Source organism: Camelus dromedarius, chromosome 3, assembly GCF_036321535.1.
Source record: "Camelus dromedarius isolate mCamDro1 chromosome 3, mCamDro1.pat, whole genome shotgun sequence".
NCBI lineage: Eukaryota > Metazoa > Chordata > Mammalia > Artiodactyla > Camelidae > Camelus > Camelus dromedarius.
In genome coordinates this window covers 44,660,453-44,678,047 of record NC_087438.1, presented here as the reverse complement: position 1 = coordinate 44,678,047, position 17,595 = coordinate 44,660,453, and the positions used below count along the sequence as shown (strand labels likewise).

Here is a 17,595-nt window from a genome sequence, read left to right as displayed (position 1 = left end):
ATACAGCTACCCTGTTTTCATAACTTCTCACCATTGTCATGTTCCATTAGAATACACAACATCCTGCTGATACAAAGGTCGGGCTTTGCAGCTCATTTTGAATGCTGGGTTTCCAAGAACAATATGAAGCTAATAATAATAATAATAATAATAATAATAATAATAATAATAATAATAATAACAACAACAACAACAACAACAATAATAATAATAATAATAATACCCAGAATCCTCATGTTGGAACTTATCACAAACGCTACCTAATTAACTCTTATAACACCTCCAAGAGGTATTATTATCCCCATGTTACTGCTGGAGAAACTTGAGAATTTCTTGTATTTTCTTTTTTTTTTTTTTAATTCTGCATTGGTATCACTCCTCTGACTGAGACACCTCTGAGTTTCTTGTTGTATCATCATCTTTTGCTTTCAAAGAATATCATAACCTCATTCTCTTATCAACAGGGAGGGTGTTAATGGCTGTAGCCACATTTTAAGTGTAGGAAATCAGTTTTTCAAAATGGTGTGAAATGTCTTTTTCCTAGTCTCAAAGCAATGTAGTAACAAAATGGAACATAGGGCAAAACTCACCCCCATACACACACACACACACAAAGTAATTTTTTCATTTATCCCAAGATGATCTAGTAAGGGAGAGATAAATGCTAAGGTTCCATAGAATAATTTCAATATATTCTAAAACCAAAATTCAAAATTTGGTTAAATAAACAGGTCACAATATTTGGTCCAGAAAGACAATGTTGCAATGAACACTCATGAGTGATGAGGGCCAAATGAGTGTTTAATGGCGAGTGGTAAAAAGGAAGTGTCTAGGCTCCTTGTGCTTGGGGTGGGGTTCCTTCTACAGGCCTTTAGAAGCATGCCTTCTAATAGAGCTGACAGGGCCTGAGACCACCACACCAAAGGGGAGACGCTGTCAGCACGGAGCAGAAGCAGGCCAGCCCCGGTGGAGGGAACTGGGCACAGACCGCTCGGGTTAGAGCAGTGGTAGCTCTCAGTGCCTTTGGGGCCCATGGCCTGGTTTCCAAATGAAATCAATTTAACCTTCAGTGTATCACTTAGGCTCTGTCTAAAATAAAACCTAAAAAAACCCAGAAAATAGGGCACCACAATTCAAAATATGCTCCCTGGTCCCATAACCACACTCCCAACAGAGGACTGAAAAATTGACTTGTACGGTGAACCAAACAGATGAGCTCCAGATGGTAACAAAAATCACCTCCCCTGTAAAGAGCATATTCGATCCGGAACGCAAAGTTAACTGGACTGCAAACTGAAGTGTGTTGAAGGAAAGTGTAGACAGTGCAGCTTGGTGCCCTAGAATGACAGTGGGGGCTCCTCCTCTGGGGGCTTGAGTCTGAGCCAGATCAAGCCTCTTACTGGATGTTGGTAAGTGGGTAAAATTTGTTGTTCAAATTTGGAGGCTTTGAGAGTGAAAGGGGGCACTTTTAACAATCAGTCTGGGACAGGAGGCATGAACTGAACTGAACCTGGGCACACTGAGATGCATGGTCACGATGGAGAAGTTTGTTTCTCTGGACCTCAGTTTTCCCATCTGTAAAATGTGAAACTGTGTTTCTTGCCTAACAGGCACTGTGAGAACTACAGGAGTTAACATATGTAAAGCACTTAGGAGAGTGTAGGGCACATAGCAAAGTCTCAGTGAACGCTGGAAACCAAGCCACTGCACATGCAAATATTTAAGTCAATCATTTTAGCCTCCCACTCAACTCAGTAAGCCAAATAGCAAAGTTAGCATGAAAAAGTGAACACATAACAAAAAACTGAGAATCATCATAACAAAAACTAAGACCCCTGAAAGGCTCCCAGTGCCTGGTGATGTAGGCACCTACACCCGTGAGAATGAAGGCTCTGAACTGATACGATAAACTTACCTGACCTTACAAGACCTCATCCCCTAGGCTCAGTAACTTTGTAACAGCTAAGTTTATCATATCAGTTCAGAAAATAATAAACTCTAGGGAAAAAACCCGAAAGAAAGTACCTAAACACCTTCTGTAGTAAGTTTACTATGCATCCTTCCCCATCACTGCACGTGAGTCTACCCCCGTCCCCAATCCCCCACAGACACATCATCTCATTCTCCCTTCTCTGGATTCTTACAAGCAACAGAAGCCTCAAGAGGGTGGCACTGGCATAAGCCATGGGAAGGCCAAGAGAAGTGCTAACTGGTCAGTCCACACCTTCCCTGCCACCCCTCCAGAGGCACCTGAGACTGCCAACCTTCCCATCTCTGCCCAGCCCACACCCACAGGACCAACAAAGTGTTCATAACTGTGCCCATCCCTGCTTTGCAGAACCACTCCACGGAGCACCTGCACTAAACAGCTCTGGTTCTACACAACGATTCAGAAATAAAACTCGGGGATGCATAAGGCAGTTCATTAAACCATCCCATTCCCCAAAGCACTGGAACTGGTGTCTTTAGAGTATGAATAAATTGCCATGTGGTACCAGCTTCTTCAGATTCTTCTCAATAGCTTCCACCAAGTGAAGGGGGGAAAACAGAGAAAATGAAAAAGACAAGTGGTCCTGCTCATCCTACAAAGTCAATGAAATTAGATGGGCTTACCAGTCGGGTGATTTTCCCCACACTTACAGGTGTCCCAGGAAAAGCAGACACAAAATCACAACACACCGCCATGTATTTAGTAAACGCTGATCACGTCTGCCCCTCACCATGGCAACAAGCAAAGTGAGGGGACTCAGGAAGCTGTGGGTGCCCAGCAACCTTTCCAGCAGCAACAGGACAAATGGGCCCACTCTTGGCAAAACTGGACAAGGTGACCATTGTCCCCAGTGTCCTCCTGTGCTGAAGTATCATCTGCCTGTCTGTCCTTCCTACTACCCTGAGGACCACCACAGGTCCCATTCTTGCTAACAGAAATTTATCTCATTCATTACCTGTAAGCTATTACTCTTATTCTTAGGCTGTGTGTGAGGTAGGTGAAGACCATGAAGGTCTGTGAAGTTCATGACTTGCCCCAGGTCACAAAGCTTGTATGCAGTGGGGGCAGTGGCCAAGACTCAGGCACCATGTTCCTAGTCTATCAGGGTCCCAAATTCAGTTCCTCCAGGGCCTGTCAGGTAATGTGAGTGAAGGCAGCCAGCCAGGCGGGGTCTGTGGTACACTGGAGAACAGGAGCCCCGTAGGAAAAGGGCAGCAGGGACCCAGCTCTAGGCTAGATTACAATCACATCAGGGAACACAGACTCACTGAAGGGCTTTGGTTTTTCAAAAGCAGCTCCCCAAAGTCCCCAGTAGCTTCAAAGCCCATTCAATGACAACAATTAACTGCTCTCATGATGTATCTGCTATACACCAAGCGCTGTTGCAGGTGCCAGGGAGATGGCAGTGGCAAAACAGACAGGCTTCCACCCCATGGTGCTTACAGTCTAACTCCCTTCCCTTTAAACAGCTTATCCTCTTCCCTGTGTCATTGGCCATGACTTCTGCATCACCTTCTCCGCCCCTCACCATGGCCAGGCACAGTCTCAAACATGCTCTGAGGTTTACCTTTAACAATGTGGTTCAACTCTGTCCTTGAACCTCACTTTATTTATAATTAATGCCTGGTCAGTTTTTACATCTTGAAGGTTCTAATTTAATATTTATGGAAGAATCAAAATGCACTGCCCTCCCTCTTAAAGTGTCAGCACGGTTCTCGGAGCACACAGACCGTGGACGAGCGTGGCACGCTGTGAGCACAGGTAAAGACCCCTCAACAGGCTTGAGTTCCAGGGAACGGCACTCAGTCCATGAGGACGCATTTATGGAGCCTCTACCACGCGTGCCAGGCACTATCTGGGGCTCTGTGGTTACATCTGCGGAAAGTAATAGACAGAAATCAGTGTCCTTGAGGAATCTGTGGCACAATGGCAGTATTCCTCTCTGAAACTGGTACTCAAGCCCACCAGCAATGTGGCATGTGTGATTTCAGTCACAGCCAAAATGAAGGGGGGGGGGGTGGTTTGTGAGAGAGAAGAAAGAAGTGGAACAGCCAGTCCACTGATATCTCTTGTGTAGCTGACTGCGTGTCCACCACCTTGAGACTCCAGGAACCAAATGGGAAGGTGAATTAAAGGATTGGAAGAAGTAAACTACGAGTGCAGGGAGTGCTCTGATGGTTGCTATCCTCTCAGAAGTGGGGGCATGCAATGAAAATGCAAAAGAACATGGCTGTATCAACAGAAACATGGTCCCTGGGGAATGGCACCTAGCCTCCAGCTACTTACTGGTCCCTACTGAGGGCCAGGCATGCTCGGTGCCAAGAAAGATCCTGAGAATGTAAAACGAGGGAATCCCCTTTGGAATTCTGCTATCTAATAATCACAGGCCAGATTATGAGCTGGCCTGGGTCATATTCACATTTTTCATGAGGCACTGATGTCATCATTATATGAACAGCCACTAACGTGGAGTCAGTTTAATAAGTACTGGGGATTGTGGAAATTCTGAGTGGCTATGGTTGCCTCCAAATGGGGAAGTGGAAGGCATATATCAATTCTACTCAAGGTTTTTTAAAGTATTTTTCTATCACAGTGGGGTTAATAAACTGATGTTTGGCGCATTTTTTTTTTAAGCTCTTGGATAAATTTTGTATTTTGCCTTTCTCTCTCCAGCCTATTGTGAGACAAGAGAATCAGAATTTGGGGATGGAGAAGCCTTCAGGAATAACGTGGTCTAATTATCTGTTCCACATCTTTCCAGGTACATGGGAACTTGGCTTTCCTGAGAGATTTCCAGTGGCGTGAAACCAATGGCCTGATGAGGTGGCCCATTCTACAAGCAGAAGGCTTTCTTAGAAAATTCTTCCCCTCATACTGAGCCAAAACATGCCTTGCTGTGGCCTCCCTGCAGCACTGCAAGGTCTCATTCCTGAGACATACCCAACTGCATTTGTGTTTCTTTTAGCAGCTGAACTTCCCCAGAAGCTACAGATCTCTCATTTCAGGGCAGTCTTCAAGAAGTACTAACTCCCATCTCAGCACAGCCTGCCCCCAGGGCTTCCCTAAGAAAGGAACAGAATCTTCCACCACCATATTGAGAAACTGTGTGTCAGCACCTCAAAAGGTCACAGGCACCTGTTAATGTTCACCACCATCATTCTCCCCTGACCTTCAAACACCACTCACAAAAAAGGAACAAAGAAGAAATCTGATCCATCACAATCAATAGAAGAGAAAAACAAACAAACAAACAAACAAACAAACTCTCTGCAGAGATGCAATAAATGCTTTTTTTGTATGGTAATAGCATGAACCTACTTGGAATCTCTACAGTTCACATGGGACCATCATCTGGGGGCACATTATTAGAGACACCCAATTCCAAGCTGCCAAATAGATCTCTCCACCTAAATCTCAGTGTGTTCAAGACCAAACTCATCCTCACTATAATTTCCCTCGCCCTCCAATTCTGCTCTCTTGGGTTCTGTTCAATTAACACTAGACATCTCAGTGTCCATCATCCATTCAAAACTATCTACTGGACACCTACTACGGGCACCTTTCTTTCATCAACTTTTGTGACAAAGATTGCTATTACCAAACTCATTTCCTCTGCTTCCTGGACACAAAGAAGCTGTACTCTCCAGCCTTCCTTGTCCTTGGGTGTAGTCGGAATACTGAATTTTAGGCAATGGGACATGAGTGGAAGTGATGCATCTGCCAGGGCACCCTCTCCCATGCTCTTTCTCTCTTCCACCAGCTGGAATGATGTCCCAGGGCAACCTTACAGGCTACGCGTTGAAGATCCCCCTGGGTCTCTAAATGACTGTGTGGAGTGGATCCTTTCCACACTCTCGGTCTGCGAGTGAGTGAGAAATACAGTACCATCATATCTGAGCCAACATATACTTGTTTGGTGGCTGATTTGTGAGCAGCACTGTAACCAGTACATCTTCCATTTCCAATTCATTCATTCCTCCATTCTTTCATAAACATTTCTCAAACACTGACTATACTCCAGGCATTGGAGAGGCACTGGGGAAATAAAAATGACTAAAGGAGGTCACAGGTCTACCTAAACCAGACAATTAAAATCCAGTATAAATGATCTCATGGCGATGTGTATGTCTTAAGTTAGTCACAGTGGAAAGATCTGAGACTTCATTTTGAATCCTAGGCTGGTTAAGCTGCTTAAATACCTAAGTGTGTTAGCATCTTCATCCATAAACAGAAGCAATACTCCTTCCTGCCTAGTGTCAGGTGGGTTAAATTGAATGAAACAGTGTATACAAAAGCATTCCGTCAACTATAAAGTACTTTGCAAATGTTAATTTAATTCACTGCAATTGTCCTAATCCAGGACCTGTTATTCGTGAAATATTGCACCAGCATCCTCATTAGAGTTTCTACCTAAAATTCTACCTATTCTTAATGAACAGATTAGTGAAGGTAACTTTTCTCAGTCTGAGCTTGGATTGGTCATTTCCTTATGCAAAAAAGTCTTCTAATACTCTGCAATGCTTACAAAATGAAAGTCAAACATCTTAGCTCAGTATTCAAGGCCCTACATAGCACAGTCCCAAATTAATTGTTTTATTTTGTTTTCCAAATTAATTTTTAAGTCCGTATCAACCTCTGTGCAAGTCCAAGCTTTTCTTCTACTTCGCCCACACGATGTTCTAGCTAACACACCATTTCTACAATGTGCCACACTTTTTCACCTCCTTGCCTTGGTTTTTCTTTGTCTTGTTTTGTCCTTCACCACCATCTCTCCCCATTGAAACCTCCAAAATTTTTAAGGTCCAGCTCAAATATCACCAGCTCCCTAAAAATCTCTCTCCAAAAACACTTTTCAGAACCTCACCCGCCTCTGCACTACCACACAGCACTTAGTCTGAGTATTCTCCTCCACTATTGATAGATAGCACCTTCATTTTGAATAGCCTATTGTCTTTAGGAAGGAAAGAGAAAAGGAAATGTGAGCATTTAATAAAGGCACGTTACACTGAAGAAGAAAGTTCAGAAGGCATTCCAATTACTTGCGGCTGAATCACCAAAAATAGACAAATTACAAGAGCAATGGAATTCTCTCGATTGTCAGAAAACTATTTCTGTGCTTTAGGATCTATTATATTCAGGGGATGCCTTATAAAAGCTATTACATGGAACTTCCATGTTGAAAGTCACTTTTACAAGAAAAAGTATAATCCTATCAGCAGAAGAGTAGAACCAAAGTTCAAAGTCACTAATTCATTTCCCCAGTCAATTCTTCTTTGCAGATTTTAGTTCAGTCTTATTTTAGAAAAATGAGAGAAACACATTTGTTAAATTGTCCCACTGATACCACGTAAGCAGAAAGCTTCTATGTTAGTGTTTTTATGCAACTAGCCATGAGTGGCAAATTTTTCATTCATCTGCATATATAAAGTTAAAAGTATTCATTGATAAAAAATAATTTAAGTCACTCTTTCTGTCAACTGAGAGTTTGCTTCATTTTGTCCCTTAGGATTAACAAAGGGCGGAGAGAAGCTGGGGACTCTCTCCATATCAACGCCTCTACTCTAGATACTGAATTCATGAAAATCTTAATAGAACATACATACCACACGTACAATGCTAACAGTATTTTCTATCATCTATTCTTGTAACAAACTGGGCTAAAATGCAATTCGAGTTCCTTGAAGATATTTCTCTATAGAATAGAGAAGAATGAATTTCTATCAGCCTGTGAGTGAGAGGATAGGGTATGTAACTGGGAATTCTTAAAAAAGATTAAAAAGTACTACTCCTTTTAGACAATTTAAGTACTTTTTCCTGTAAATAACAGAATAGGAAATTACTTGTGGCCACAGATATGCTACTCTAACATATATTAGAAAATGCTTTCCAGAAACTGAAAGAAACTGTATCTATCATAAGCGATTGATCAAAACGCGTGGAATTCAGTGCAGACCATTTCCTGAGGAAAGCCATATGAAAAACAGTAATACACACACAGGAGTCCAGCAAACAACTAATCACTGGCCACTAGGTGAATTGAGTAAGATATGCTCTATGGCATAAGCACAGTACATTTTCTCAGCCTGATCAAGCACAACCAGCTTCCTCGCTGCATATGTTAACGCTAAGACAACAGTTAAGGAAAAACTGTTCACTGCGTAGTGCAGTCCAAAGCATTCACACAGTCGTGCTAGGATCTGGGGGAAGGGAAGGGAAGGCAAAGCAGCCCCGGGCAGGCACTGGAGCGCGCTTACCTCCAGAAGTGAAAAGCGAAGAGAGGACTACAGGGACTGCCTGGGCTGGATGGGGTTGGACTCAGGCTCCTTGGAGTGAGACTGAAAGTTAAAATAATGTCATTCCAAGTGGGAGAAATGATGGCAGTATAAACACTACAGCTCATTGAAAGGACTCTGTTCCCTCTAGGCCAGAACCATCACAGCTCGCTTATCAGGACCACTAGGTAATCATCTGATCACGTGCCCCTTTCTGGCTCTCAAACGGAGAACAAGCACAATGCTTCCTGCTGAAATTTACATTCTCAAAACCACTGCTGCCATTTTTATTTGTGCCTTTCCTTTGTCACAAAACAACCTGGCAGATATGTTCGACATGCGATGTTTGCAAAGAAAATCCACTGTTTTTTTTTTTAACATTGAGTATATTCTATTTCTGATTCAGAAGCAATGGTAAATCTATAGAAGAGCTATCAGACCACAGAAATGAAAATTGAAGTTAAATACTGCAGCTTTTTAAAAGCAAAGCCAACAAACATTTCCATAAAGGAAGATGCATTTTTAAGCACTTTGCAGTGAAAAGTAGCCAACATGTTCTCTAATTCTCAGGGGGCAATGGTAAAAAGTGTTCTTATGTTGATATTTGTAATAAGTAACTACAAAATTTCTCATATATGGCTATAAAGTATTTTCCTCTCCAAAGAGGTTTTTTCAAATTCATCTGTAACGGGCCATTATAATTTCTATTCTCACCAACCCATCCAAACCACCAAGGGTATTCACCAGCCAACTCTCAAATATTCAGCATGGGGTGATCTTACAGTCTCTTTAACTCCTTTACTTTTGGCTTCATGGCTCTTCTCTTTTAGGGAGGAAATGAAACTTAAATTTATCAGATATCTTATAACAATTTTGCCAATAGATCTAATCTATCTAAGTATGAAGTTAATACTAGTCAATTCCCAATTATTTTCACCTGGCAAAATCAAAATAAGAATTAGCTAGGTATTCTGGTGCCAATTCTTAGGTTGAATTGAGTGCTGGAAACTCCTGCTACATTTTATTGAGTTTTTAAAAGAACATTCTTCTGCCTCTCCTTTGGACCATGACTCTACATTGTACCACATTTTCCTACCCAAGAGAAAGGTGTCATGGAACTGAGTTACATTTTGGCTAATTCAAGCTGGTTGTGCCCTTCACTGAACAGAGAAGTGGCAACAGTAACTAAAATCAGATTTGAGCATTTTAATGCCATCCTTTTTCCCCATTAGGTGGATAATTGAGACTTGGCTCTATTTGTTTTAAACCAAAATGTTACTGTTCAAAATGTTCCAATTGACTTAACAGAGTAACATTTTATATCTTCTAAAACCATTCTCTGGTTTGGTGCCAGTACTTGGTAAACTGACGGATTGTTTTCCTTATACATTCAGAGCACAGTCAAAAGCTGCTGCTTTTAAACATACTGGAGTCTAACTTAGCAGCTCATTGGAAAGCTCTCATGAACGTCCACAGATACAGCCATCATTTAATCTAAGTACAGTCTTACCTGTTCCTTCTGGTCCTAAAACAGGCATGCAAAGACACTGAAGCAACTCCACGCCTCCAAGCTGAGACACGTTAACATGTGTGCTATGAAGTGCCTATGAACCTAATTCTATATTAAATTGAAAAAAGGAGGAAAAAAATCCAATTTCTCAGAAATCAGAAAGCCAAGCATCGGCCATTTATATGTCAGAAATTTTTGGATTAATTAATAATCCATTCATTTCTAAAATACTTATATATTTAGTGTCTCACATCCAGGATTTCAATTTCTGAAACAGGAATCAGAAACTGCCTCATGTTATTCATAAATCAGATGGAAAATTCTGAATTGCATCTACAGAGTATAAAATACGCTAGTGTAATAGTCCATGCTGCAGTACCTATGAAATTAACTCTCCTGAAAGAAAAACAGCAATGTCTCATGAGAGAACATTCAAAGCTGTTCTGAGTAGTTGGTCTGTTATAAGGTTCCCCAAATAAATAAAATTACATATATTAAAACTGCTCTTAATAAAATCAATGATAAGACTTTCTATTTTAACAGTTCTCTGCAGTGGTAAGAAGCTGAATTTACTCAGACTGCAGAATTAGCTTTCTCAAATGAATGTAAAATTAATTACCTACCTAAGAGTGGTTTTATTTTTCAAGGTGAACAAAACATTCAAAGTGAATTTCACGCTAACACTACAATGACATTGAAGGGTGGTCCTCTATTCTACTGTCTCAGACTCCTCAGGTAGAGGAGTGAGCTGTTTTTAGATGCACAGTAACATTTATCAGGGTAGAGGCCAGATCGAGGGGGTGTGGTCTGAGACCAAAACAAAATCCTGGGGAACCCCCTGTGCTGGGCTGACTCATATGTCCTACGTCATCGCTGGCAAAGTCATAAAATTTGTGGCATACCCCAGTCTCTGGAATTATACAGGGAACAATGGATACAACTGAGTCTGTATTTTAAAAAGTAACTTTGATGTATCTCCTGTTAATGTGGTCAAGATACCAAAAAAGAAAGAAAGCAGAGGTGTGATGTGAAATGATAAACGCCAAGTCCAAAGACAACAACCAGGGAGCAGCACAACCAGAAGCAGTGGCAAAAGCGAAGCGGGGGGTTAAAGCTGTCGTTCCTGGGCCTGGAACACAGCCACAGGCATCTGAGCTGCGCGTTTCCAGAATGTTAGAGGGAGGACAGCTAAGTAGAAAGATGAGTGCATGCCACCCAAATATTTCACACAGATGAGGAGGGCTGAACGTCAGGGTGGAGAGCGGGCAACACAGAAGGCAGTGGGTATGCACTCTTTGTATCTCTATTACATGAAAAGCCACATCTAGCAAGAAGGTTGTAGGAGCCCTCCAACTTTTTGCAGCTGAGCACCTGTTAGTAAAAATTCACTGTATAATTTTAAAGCAAGAACTGATTAGGAAAGTACTCAAATCACTTCACAAATGTACTTTTTTTTTCCTTTTCTTTCATCTATTAATTGAGAAAACAGTTTCCCTTGTATATGACGCATCTACAGGATTCAAAAGGAAGAGTTACTGCTTGGAACCAGGCACAGGTCTCACCTGCAGTCTCCTCCTGGAAGAAGTCCAGTATAAGATGACTGGGATTGCCCAGATTTCAACAAAAATGTAATTTTCTATCTGTATTGCAAGTTAGAAGGCAGACTTCTCTTTTTCTACAAGATTTCTACTTCACTGTTTATCATTTTAAGTGTGCCAGCACAGACTAACTCAGAGCTTCTGCATCTCTGACTACCAGATTTAAAATAAAAATTTGCTGACACTTCCTGCATCACAGATGTTCAACTTCTGCGCCACAAATTAGATGTGGGCATTTGACGTGGCTCCATCAAATCCCAGGGCAGTCAGATGCTTTAATGGGTTAAAAAGAGAGAGAGAGAGAGAAACACAGCAAAGCAAACACGGAGCTCAACTAGGTAAACACACTGCATGCGGTAGTTGGAGACTCTGCAGAGAGGATGCAAAATGTACCACAGTTCATTAATATTCGGTTGCACAGATAAAACATGGACCACATCTAATGAGTGTCACAGATAACCCTTCTCTTGCACTCTTCTCCACTGTAATGTCTTCTGTTGTTCAATGCAGACAGAGGCCCTTCTTTAGAAAAAGACGGCATGGGGATAAACAAACAGTAAGAGAGAGGGAGGAAAAGAGAGACACAGCACGGCCTGCTGATACATTCTTTCACAATGAGCTGTTAAGCTGTTTCCAGCACTGAGGTTTAGGAACTTTAAATATGCAGCAGTGCTTTTCCTCTGACTGCAATGCAAAAAGGCTGGGTCTGGGTTTCCACATTAGCCGAAACCAAATGCCATACATTTAAGGCAGGTTCCTTCCACCTCACACTGCAGTGCTCTGAGGCTGTCAGTACAAACAAATGCTAAATAGCTATTGGTGGCAGGGACGCGAGTGCCATGCAGAAAGCATTAAAATATTAAAGAGAGACAATACTTACTCCAAGGTCAGCCCCGGAATCTGCAGCCTTTCCCGCTGGGCTTTCATGGTTGTTATATGTCACCACACTCTATTGTAACCATGACACATAGTCCCTGCCAGCGTCCCGGCGATGACACAGAGCCGAAAAGGAACCTCTATAAAGGGCTGGACTAACAACCTCTCGAGGGGGAGGGGGATCCTGCAAGTTTGGGTCCTTCCACCTCTCGCCGGAACCCGGAGATGCCAGCCGCACTCCTCAGGTTAACGGCAGTGCACACTGCACTGATTTCGTTAAGGGAATGAGGCTTTCGGCTCTGCATATCAAGTAATTGGGTTTCTGATTTTTTTTTTTTTTTGAAAGAAAGTCGCTCCACTCACAGACCCAGTTTTCACCTCAGTGAAATGAAAAGTCCTTTTCACCACGCAGACTGGAAAGAAAAATAACAGAGCAATGGCATCATACTTGTAAAAGAGTTGATCTCAGCAAACCTCAACTATTCCCCACCTCCCAGGGATGCTCCCGAGAAGAATTTGGCCACCCTGAGGAAGCTGAGCTTATCCTGTCCTTGGTGGAGTTAACAAAATTAGTCATGTTCCACAAGAAAGGCTCGGGGAATGGTACCCAATGAAAATAATTAGATTTTTTTTCTATATATGGCAATCATCAGAAAGAGGAATAAACTAACTGCCTTAATTGGGGGGAAGTTGAACTCTGTTGTGAGGCAGAGACTTGTGTGAACAGGCAAACCCTGCAATGGGAAAATACCAACTGCAAGCACAAGAGGCAGGCGCTTGTATGTTTAAGCTGACTTTTAAGAACATCGCAGGGCTACATACTTCACAGAAGTAAGCACACGTGAATAAGGAAGGAAAGGGAGAACATATATTCTGGAAGCCTGAGAGTTCATCCTGCATTTACTTAATGGACAGGTTTTCACAGTATTCATAACTTGGGACTAAGTATGCTTCCATTGCCACGGACAAAGAACGTATCTGACTCACTTCCTGTAATGCATTTTAAAATGTTTTAAAATCTGGCCACTGTTGGTTGGTTGAGAAGAAGTACTAGAACAGACCCACATTTTATTTTAGCAAGATTCTTCATTTTCAAGCGCTGCAAGGCTACATACACACAGCCAAGCTGCGGTGAAACAATTGTGTTCAAATGGTTACTTTTAAAAGGCCGTGAAGTCAAACTACACCTTTTCACAGATGACAAAGCTACAGGCGCACAGTTGGTGGTGGTGCTGGAATTAGATTCTGGTGTTTACTCCTGTCCCAGGGACCGTCACGTACAGGGATGCAGTGTGCAGTTGTTCTGGTTGCGCCCTACACTAGGATGCTGAAGTCCAGCCTGCTTCCCACTTCACCAAGCCTGCGCCAAGGCTCTGGGCTGCTTCTGTCCTATCTTTTTTCACTTTCACAACATCGCCCTCAGCTCTGCACTCATCTAGAGGGTCACCTATTTCTAAACCTACAAAGCTGCATGAGGGTGAGAGGAAATTCAGATGACCTTCCTGGAACCCCTCTCTGCAACCTGCCTGCCAACTTGCTCTGAGACATTTGTTAATGTTACTTCCCCTTTTGTGTGAGCTGACACAACTAACCAACCCTGCTCCTTTTTAGGGGCAATAAACCCACTCCCGCTGGGAATACAGTCATTGGTTAGTCCCCATAGGAAAGCAAACAGAAATGTAAACAAGGAACTGTAATTAGTATAAAAGCATAACAATAAGAAATAATAAAGATATAATGGAATACAGAGGAAGCAAGATCAACTTTGTTCCCCATCCTCCCCTCCCCCATGCAAATTAGCTCCTTTGCAATGCATACTATCCAGAATCGCCCCATTCTTTCCACCTGAACCACGTGATCCAAGATAGACTGTGTCTAGGCTAGATCACTGTAGTCTCCTGCTAACTAGGCCCTCTACTTCCTCCCTGCTACCCTCCTACCCTTTTTGGCCACATGAACTCTCAAAGAATCTGTTCCAAAATGTATCACTCCTCTGTTCAAAATCCTCCAATAGTTTCCCCCTTACTCCAAGTAAAAGCCAAAAACCTAGCAAATTTGGCCAAAAAATGGGATAATTGAGCATCAGTAAGAGTGATAATGGCAATGTATTAAAATAGATGGGAATTTAAAGTCATGAGTTCAAGAAGATAAGGAAAGAGGGGGAAAGGAAGGAAACCAGCCAGCCAGCCAGGGCCACCTTTGAGGATGCCAGAAAACTACCCCATTCATTCTGAAAACTGGTAAAGGGAAAAAAAAAATCAAGCTCTTATCCTGATTTCTCTATGAATTCTACCTCATAGATGGGAAATGATTCTTTTCATGGAAGTATTCAAAGTAGTAAATAAAGAACGAATGACAAAATTAGATGATCACCATTTTTTCAAACCCAACACCAATCAGTAGATCTAGGCCATAAGCAACAAGGACTGCTGACATCACAGAGACAACCGGGCCCTGTATGATTCTTGATGCAACGCATAGGAAGTGGTTTTACCAAAAAAGCCATATCACCTCTGGATACAACCAACCTCTACATCAAAATATCATCCTATAGTAGTGACAAAGGAACATGTTAATATCACAGAGACATGATCAGCAAAAGCTAGACTGTGAAAGCCAGAACAAATGATCTAGTTTCTTAAACATTTTCAAAGGAGGAGGGGGAAAAACGATGGAAAGGGAACCTAAACATTAAAAAAGACTTGAGACATATCAACTAATCGCAACATATAAACCTTTTTTGGGGTCTTGGTGTCAAACACATAAGCATTCAGACAATAATCAGCATGACACACCACACATACGCATGCGTACACACACGTACGTGCGTACACACACACGCGCGTACACACACACACGCGTACACACACACACACAGGGTATTTGTTAATGCTAATCAGCTGTTTTTAAGTATCAAGTTGGGATCAGGATCATTTTTAATTCCTTATCTTCTAGAGACACTCCCCAAAATATTCATAGATAAAATAAAATGTCTAGGCTTTTCTTCAGATTAATCTGGAGAGGGAGATTAAGACATAATATATATAAAAGAAAACTGCCCATGAGTTACTATTTATTAAACCCAGGTGATGGGTAGATGGGGGCTCATGGGAACTGCTCTGTCTAGTACATGTTTGAAATTTTCTGCAGTAGAAAACTGAAGAAGAGTTCTTACCATGCCCACAAAGCTCTGTGTGACAGGTACAGACCCACCTTCCTGGCCTCCATGGCTTCCTCCCGGACAGCTCCCACCCTCACTCCTGGCAGTTCTTCATGTACACAAAGCACATTCCTACCCTACGGCCTTGCACTTACTGCTCCCTCTGCCTGGAACTCCTTTCCCCTGAGACATCCAAATGTCTTGCCTATTGGAAATTGCAAGCTTTCTCCACACCTTGTGTTTCCTTCTCATCCAGAGGTATTTTTCTCCTCAGTACTGATCATCACTTGACATATTCTGTACTGATTTGCTGATTGTCTGTCTTCCCCTAAGAGAGGAGGCTCCAAGAAGGTAAGTGGGTCATGTGCATCTCCAGTGCCAAGAAGGGCCCACAGGTATTCAATACATGACTACTGAAAAATGAAATTCCCCTTCCTATATTGCTGAAACCACCGACCAAAGAGATTCGCTCTCCTTTTTCTTATCATTAGAGATCCACACAGTGTTAGATAACTTAAGTGTCAGAACCGTGACCTCAGAGAGTGGCCTTCAAGAAACTGGAGAATCAGGCCATGTTCAGATACCCCATGAAGACCCAAAAAGACCCTGCCGGCTGGAAGGCACACAGCAAGGGCTAGCTGCACACACATCCGTGCACAGGAGAAGACTAAGGTTACGCTAATGTGCTATGTTTTGACGGCAGGTGCATAGGTGGGGGAGGACATTGGTTTAAACTACTTTGGAATGACTGAGAACACATGCACAGAGGCCAAAGTCAAGCAGCCTTCTATTCTTACAGGGAAGGAACACCAGTCATAGCAACGGTGTGAGATGGGCTTTGAACAAGCCCAGGGCATGGCTGGCTTAAGCCTGGGTCCTTTTGTGTATTCTCTAGGGCAGTACTTCTCAGCCAGGAGTGGTAGTGTCTGGGGACCTTTCTGGTTGGGAGGAGGGTGCTGCTGTGGGCATCTGGTGGGCAGAGGTCAGGGATGTTGCCGAACCCCCTGCAGTGCCTACGACTGCCTTCATGACAAAGAATCACCCAATCCCACATCAGGAGTCCTGCTCTAAGAACCCTGCTGTGAAGGCAAGCACTAATTTCTACAGGACCCTCAGCATCACTAACCAGCATGAAACATTCTGGTTCTGATTTCATCGCACTCAGGAAAAAATCAAAAGAGCAGTCTTATTGTTTGTTTTATCTTCCAATATCACCTCTCTCAGCAACATTACTAACCTAAGAGTAGGTCATGCTCCCGTCCTGTTTTCAGGGGGAATGGCTTTTGACAGCCAGAGCCCCAGAAGTGTCTAGAAATCACAGAGATCTAATTACCAGGGTCTCCATGCCACACCTGAACAGCAACCTAGATACTGAAATCTGCAAAGCAAGACAACCCAGCTACAGTCAAACAAGCTCCTGGCAGCGCCGAGGCCCCAGCTGAAGGGACGTCTCACACATCCAGCCAGGTATGGGATCTGAGGCACAGGGAAGCTGAGACTTACACATAAGGGTTTGACTTCTTAGACAGAATTCAAGGGACAGACAGCAGGTCAGTCTGTATTTTTTCATTTTTTGTCTCTCCAGATTCAAGGCTTCCACAAGAATGATACAAAACCCTAAGGCAAGAGTGAAAATGCACATCACTCTCCCTGGATATTCAATTATTTATATATTCTTAAAAGGTGGGCATGGTTGAAGAAAATGTCCAAAAAGGTGTGTGTGTGCTCCCTTTTAAAAGTCACATGACCCAAAAGTACTTAGACCACATTATTAGCATTTTCTCTCCCTCAGTAGCTGATATCACTCCTTTCAAAATGTTTTATTCAGCAGTCCCTGTTCTAGGTGTGAGAGGGAGAGCGAGCAGTAGATGAGACAGAAAGACTCATCTATGGAGCCCAGTTAAGCCAGGGAAACAAAGGACACAAAGATCACTTCTGATAAGGACAGGTACTGCGCAGGCGCCGTCACAGGTGACACGATGACCAGTGACTTGGGGAGCAGACAGTGCTTTTAGATTAGGACCAGGAGGACTTGGTGATGCACAAGCTTCATTTGCAGGATGAAAAGGAGCCAGTTCATGAAGAGTCAGGAAAAGAGAATACAGGCAGAGGGAACAGCAATTGCAAAATCTCTGAAGCTGGGACAAGGTTGACTCATTTCATGGCCATAACGAAGGCCATGTGTCTGA

At 42.7% G+C, this 17,595-nt stretch overlaps 1 protein-coding gene across 11 annotated transcripts in view; it reads right to left on the bottom strand.

The window, feature by feature from the left end:
* The window catches only part of MAST4 (microtubule associated serine/threonine kinase family member 4), a 514,314-nt gene that overhangs the window by 177,973 nt on the left and 318,746 nt on the right, over positions 1–17,595 (bottom strand). Inside the window, exons 1-2 of one of the 11 annotated variants that reach the window (XM_064481112.1) lie at positions 12,251–12,827; positions 8,245–8,325 (exon numbers count right to left, since the gene is read on the bottom strand). The exons of 8 other annotated variants lie outside the window; for them this stretch is intronic. In XM_064481112.1, coding sequence (XP_064337182.1) covers positions 8,245–8,325; positions 12,251–12,297 — 128 coding nt within the window. In that variant the 5' untranslated portion in view covers positions 12,298–12,827. Of the gene's footprint in view, positions 1–8,244; positions 8,614–12,250; positions 12,828–17,595 lie in introns of those variants that run through there. 2 more of the 11 variants (XM_064481126.1, XM_064481108.1) reach the window with 2 other exon arrangements.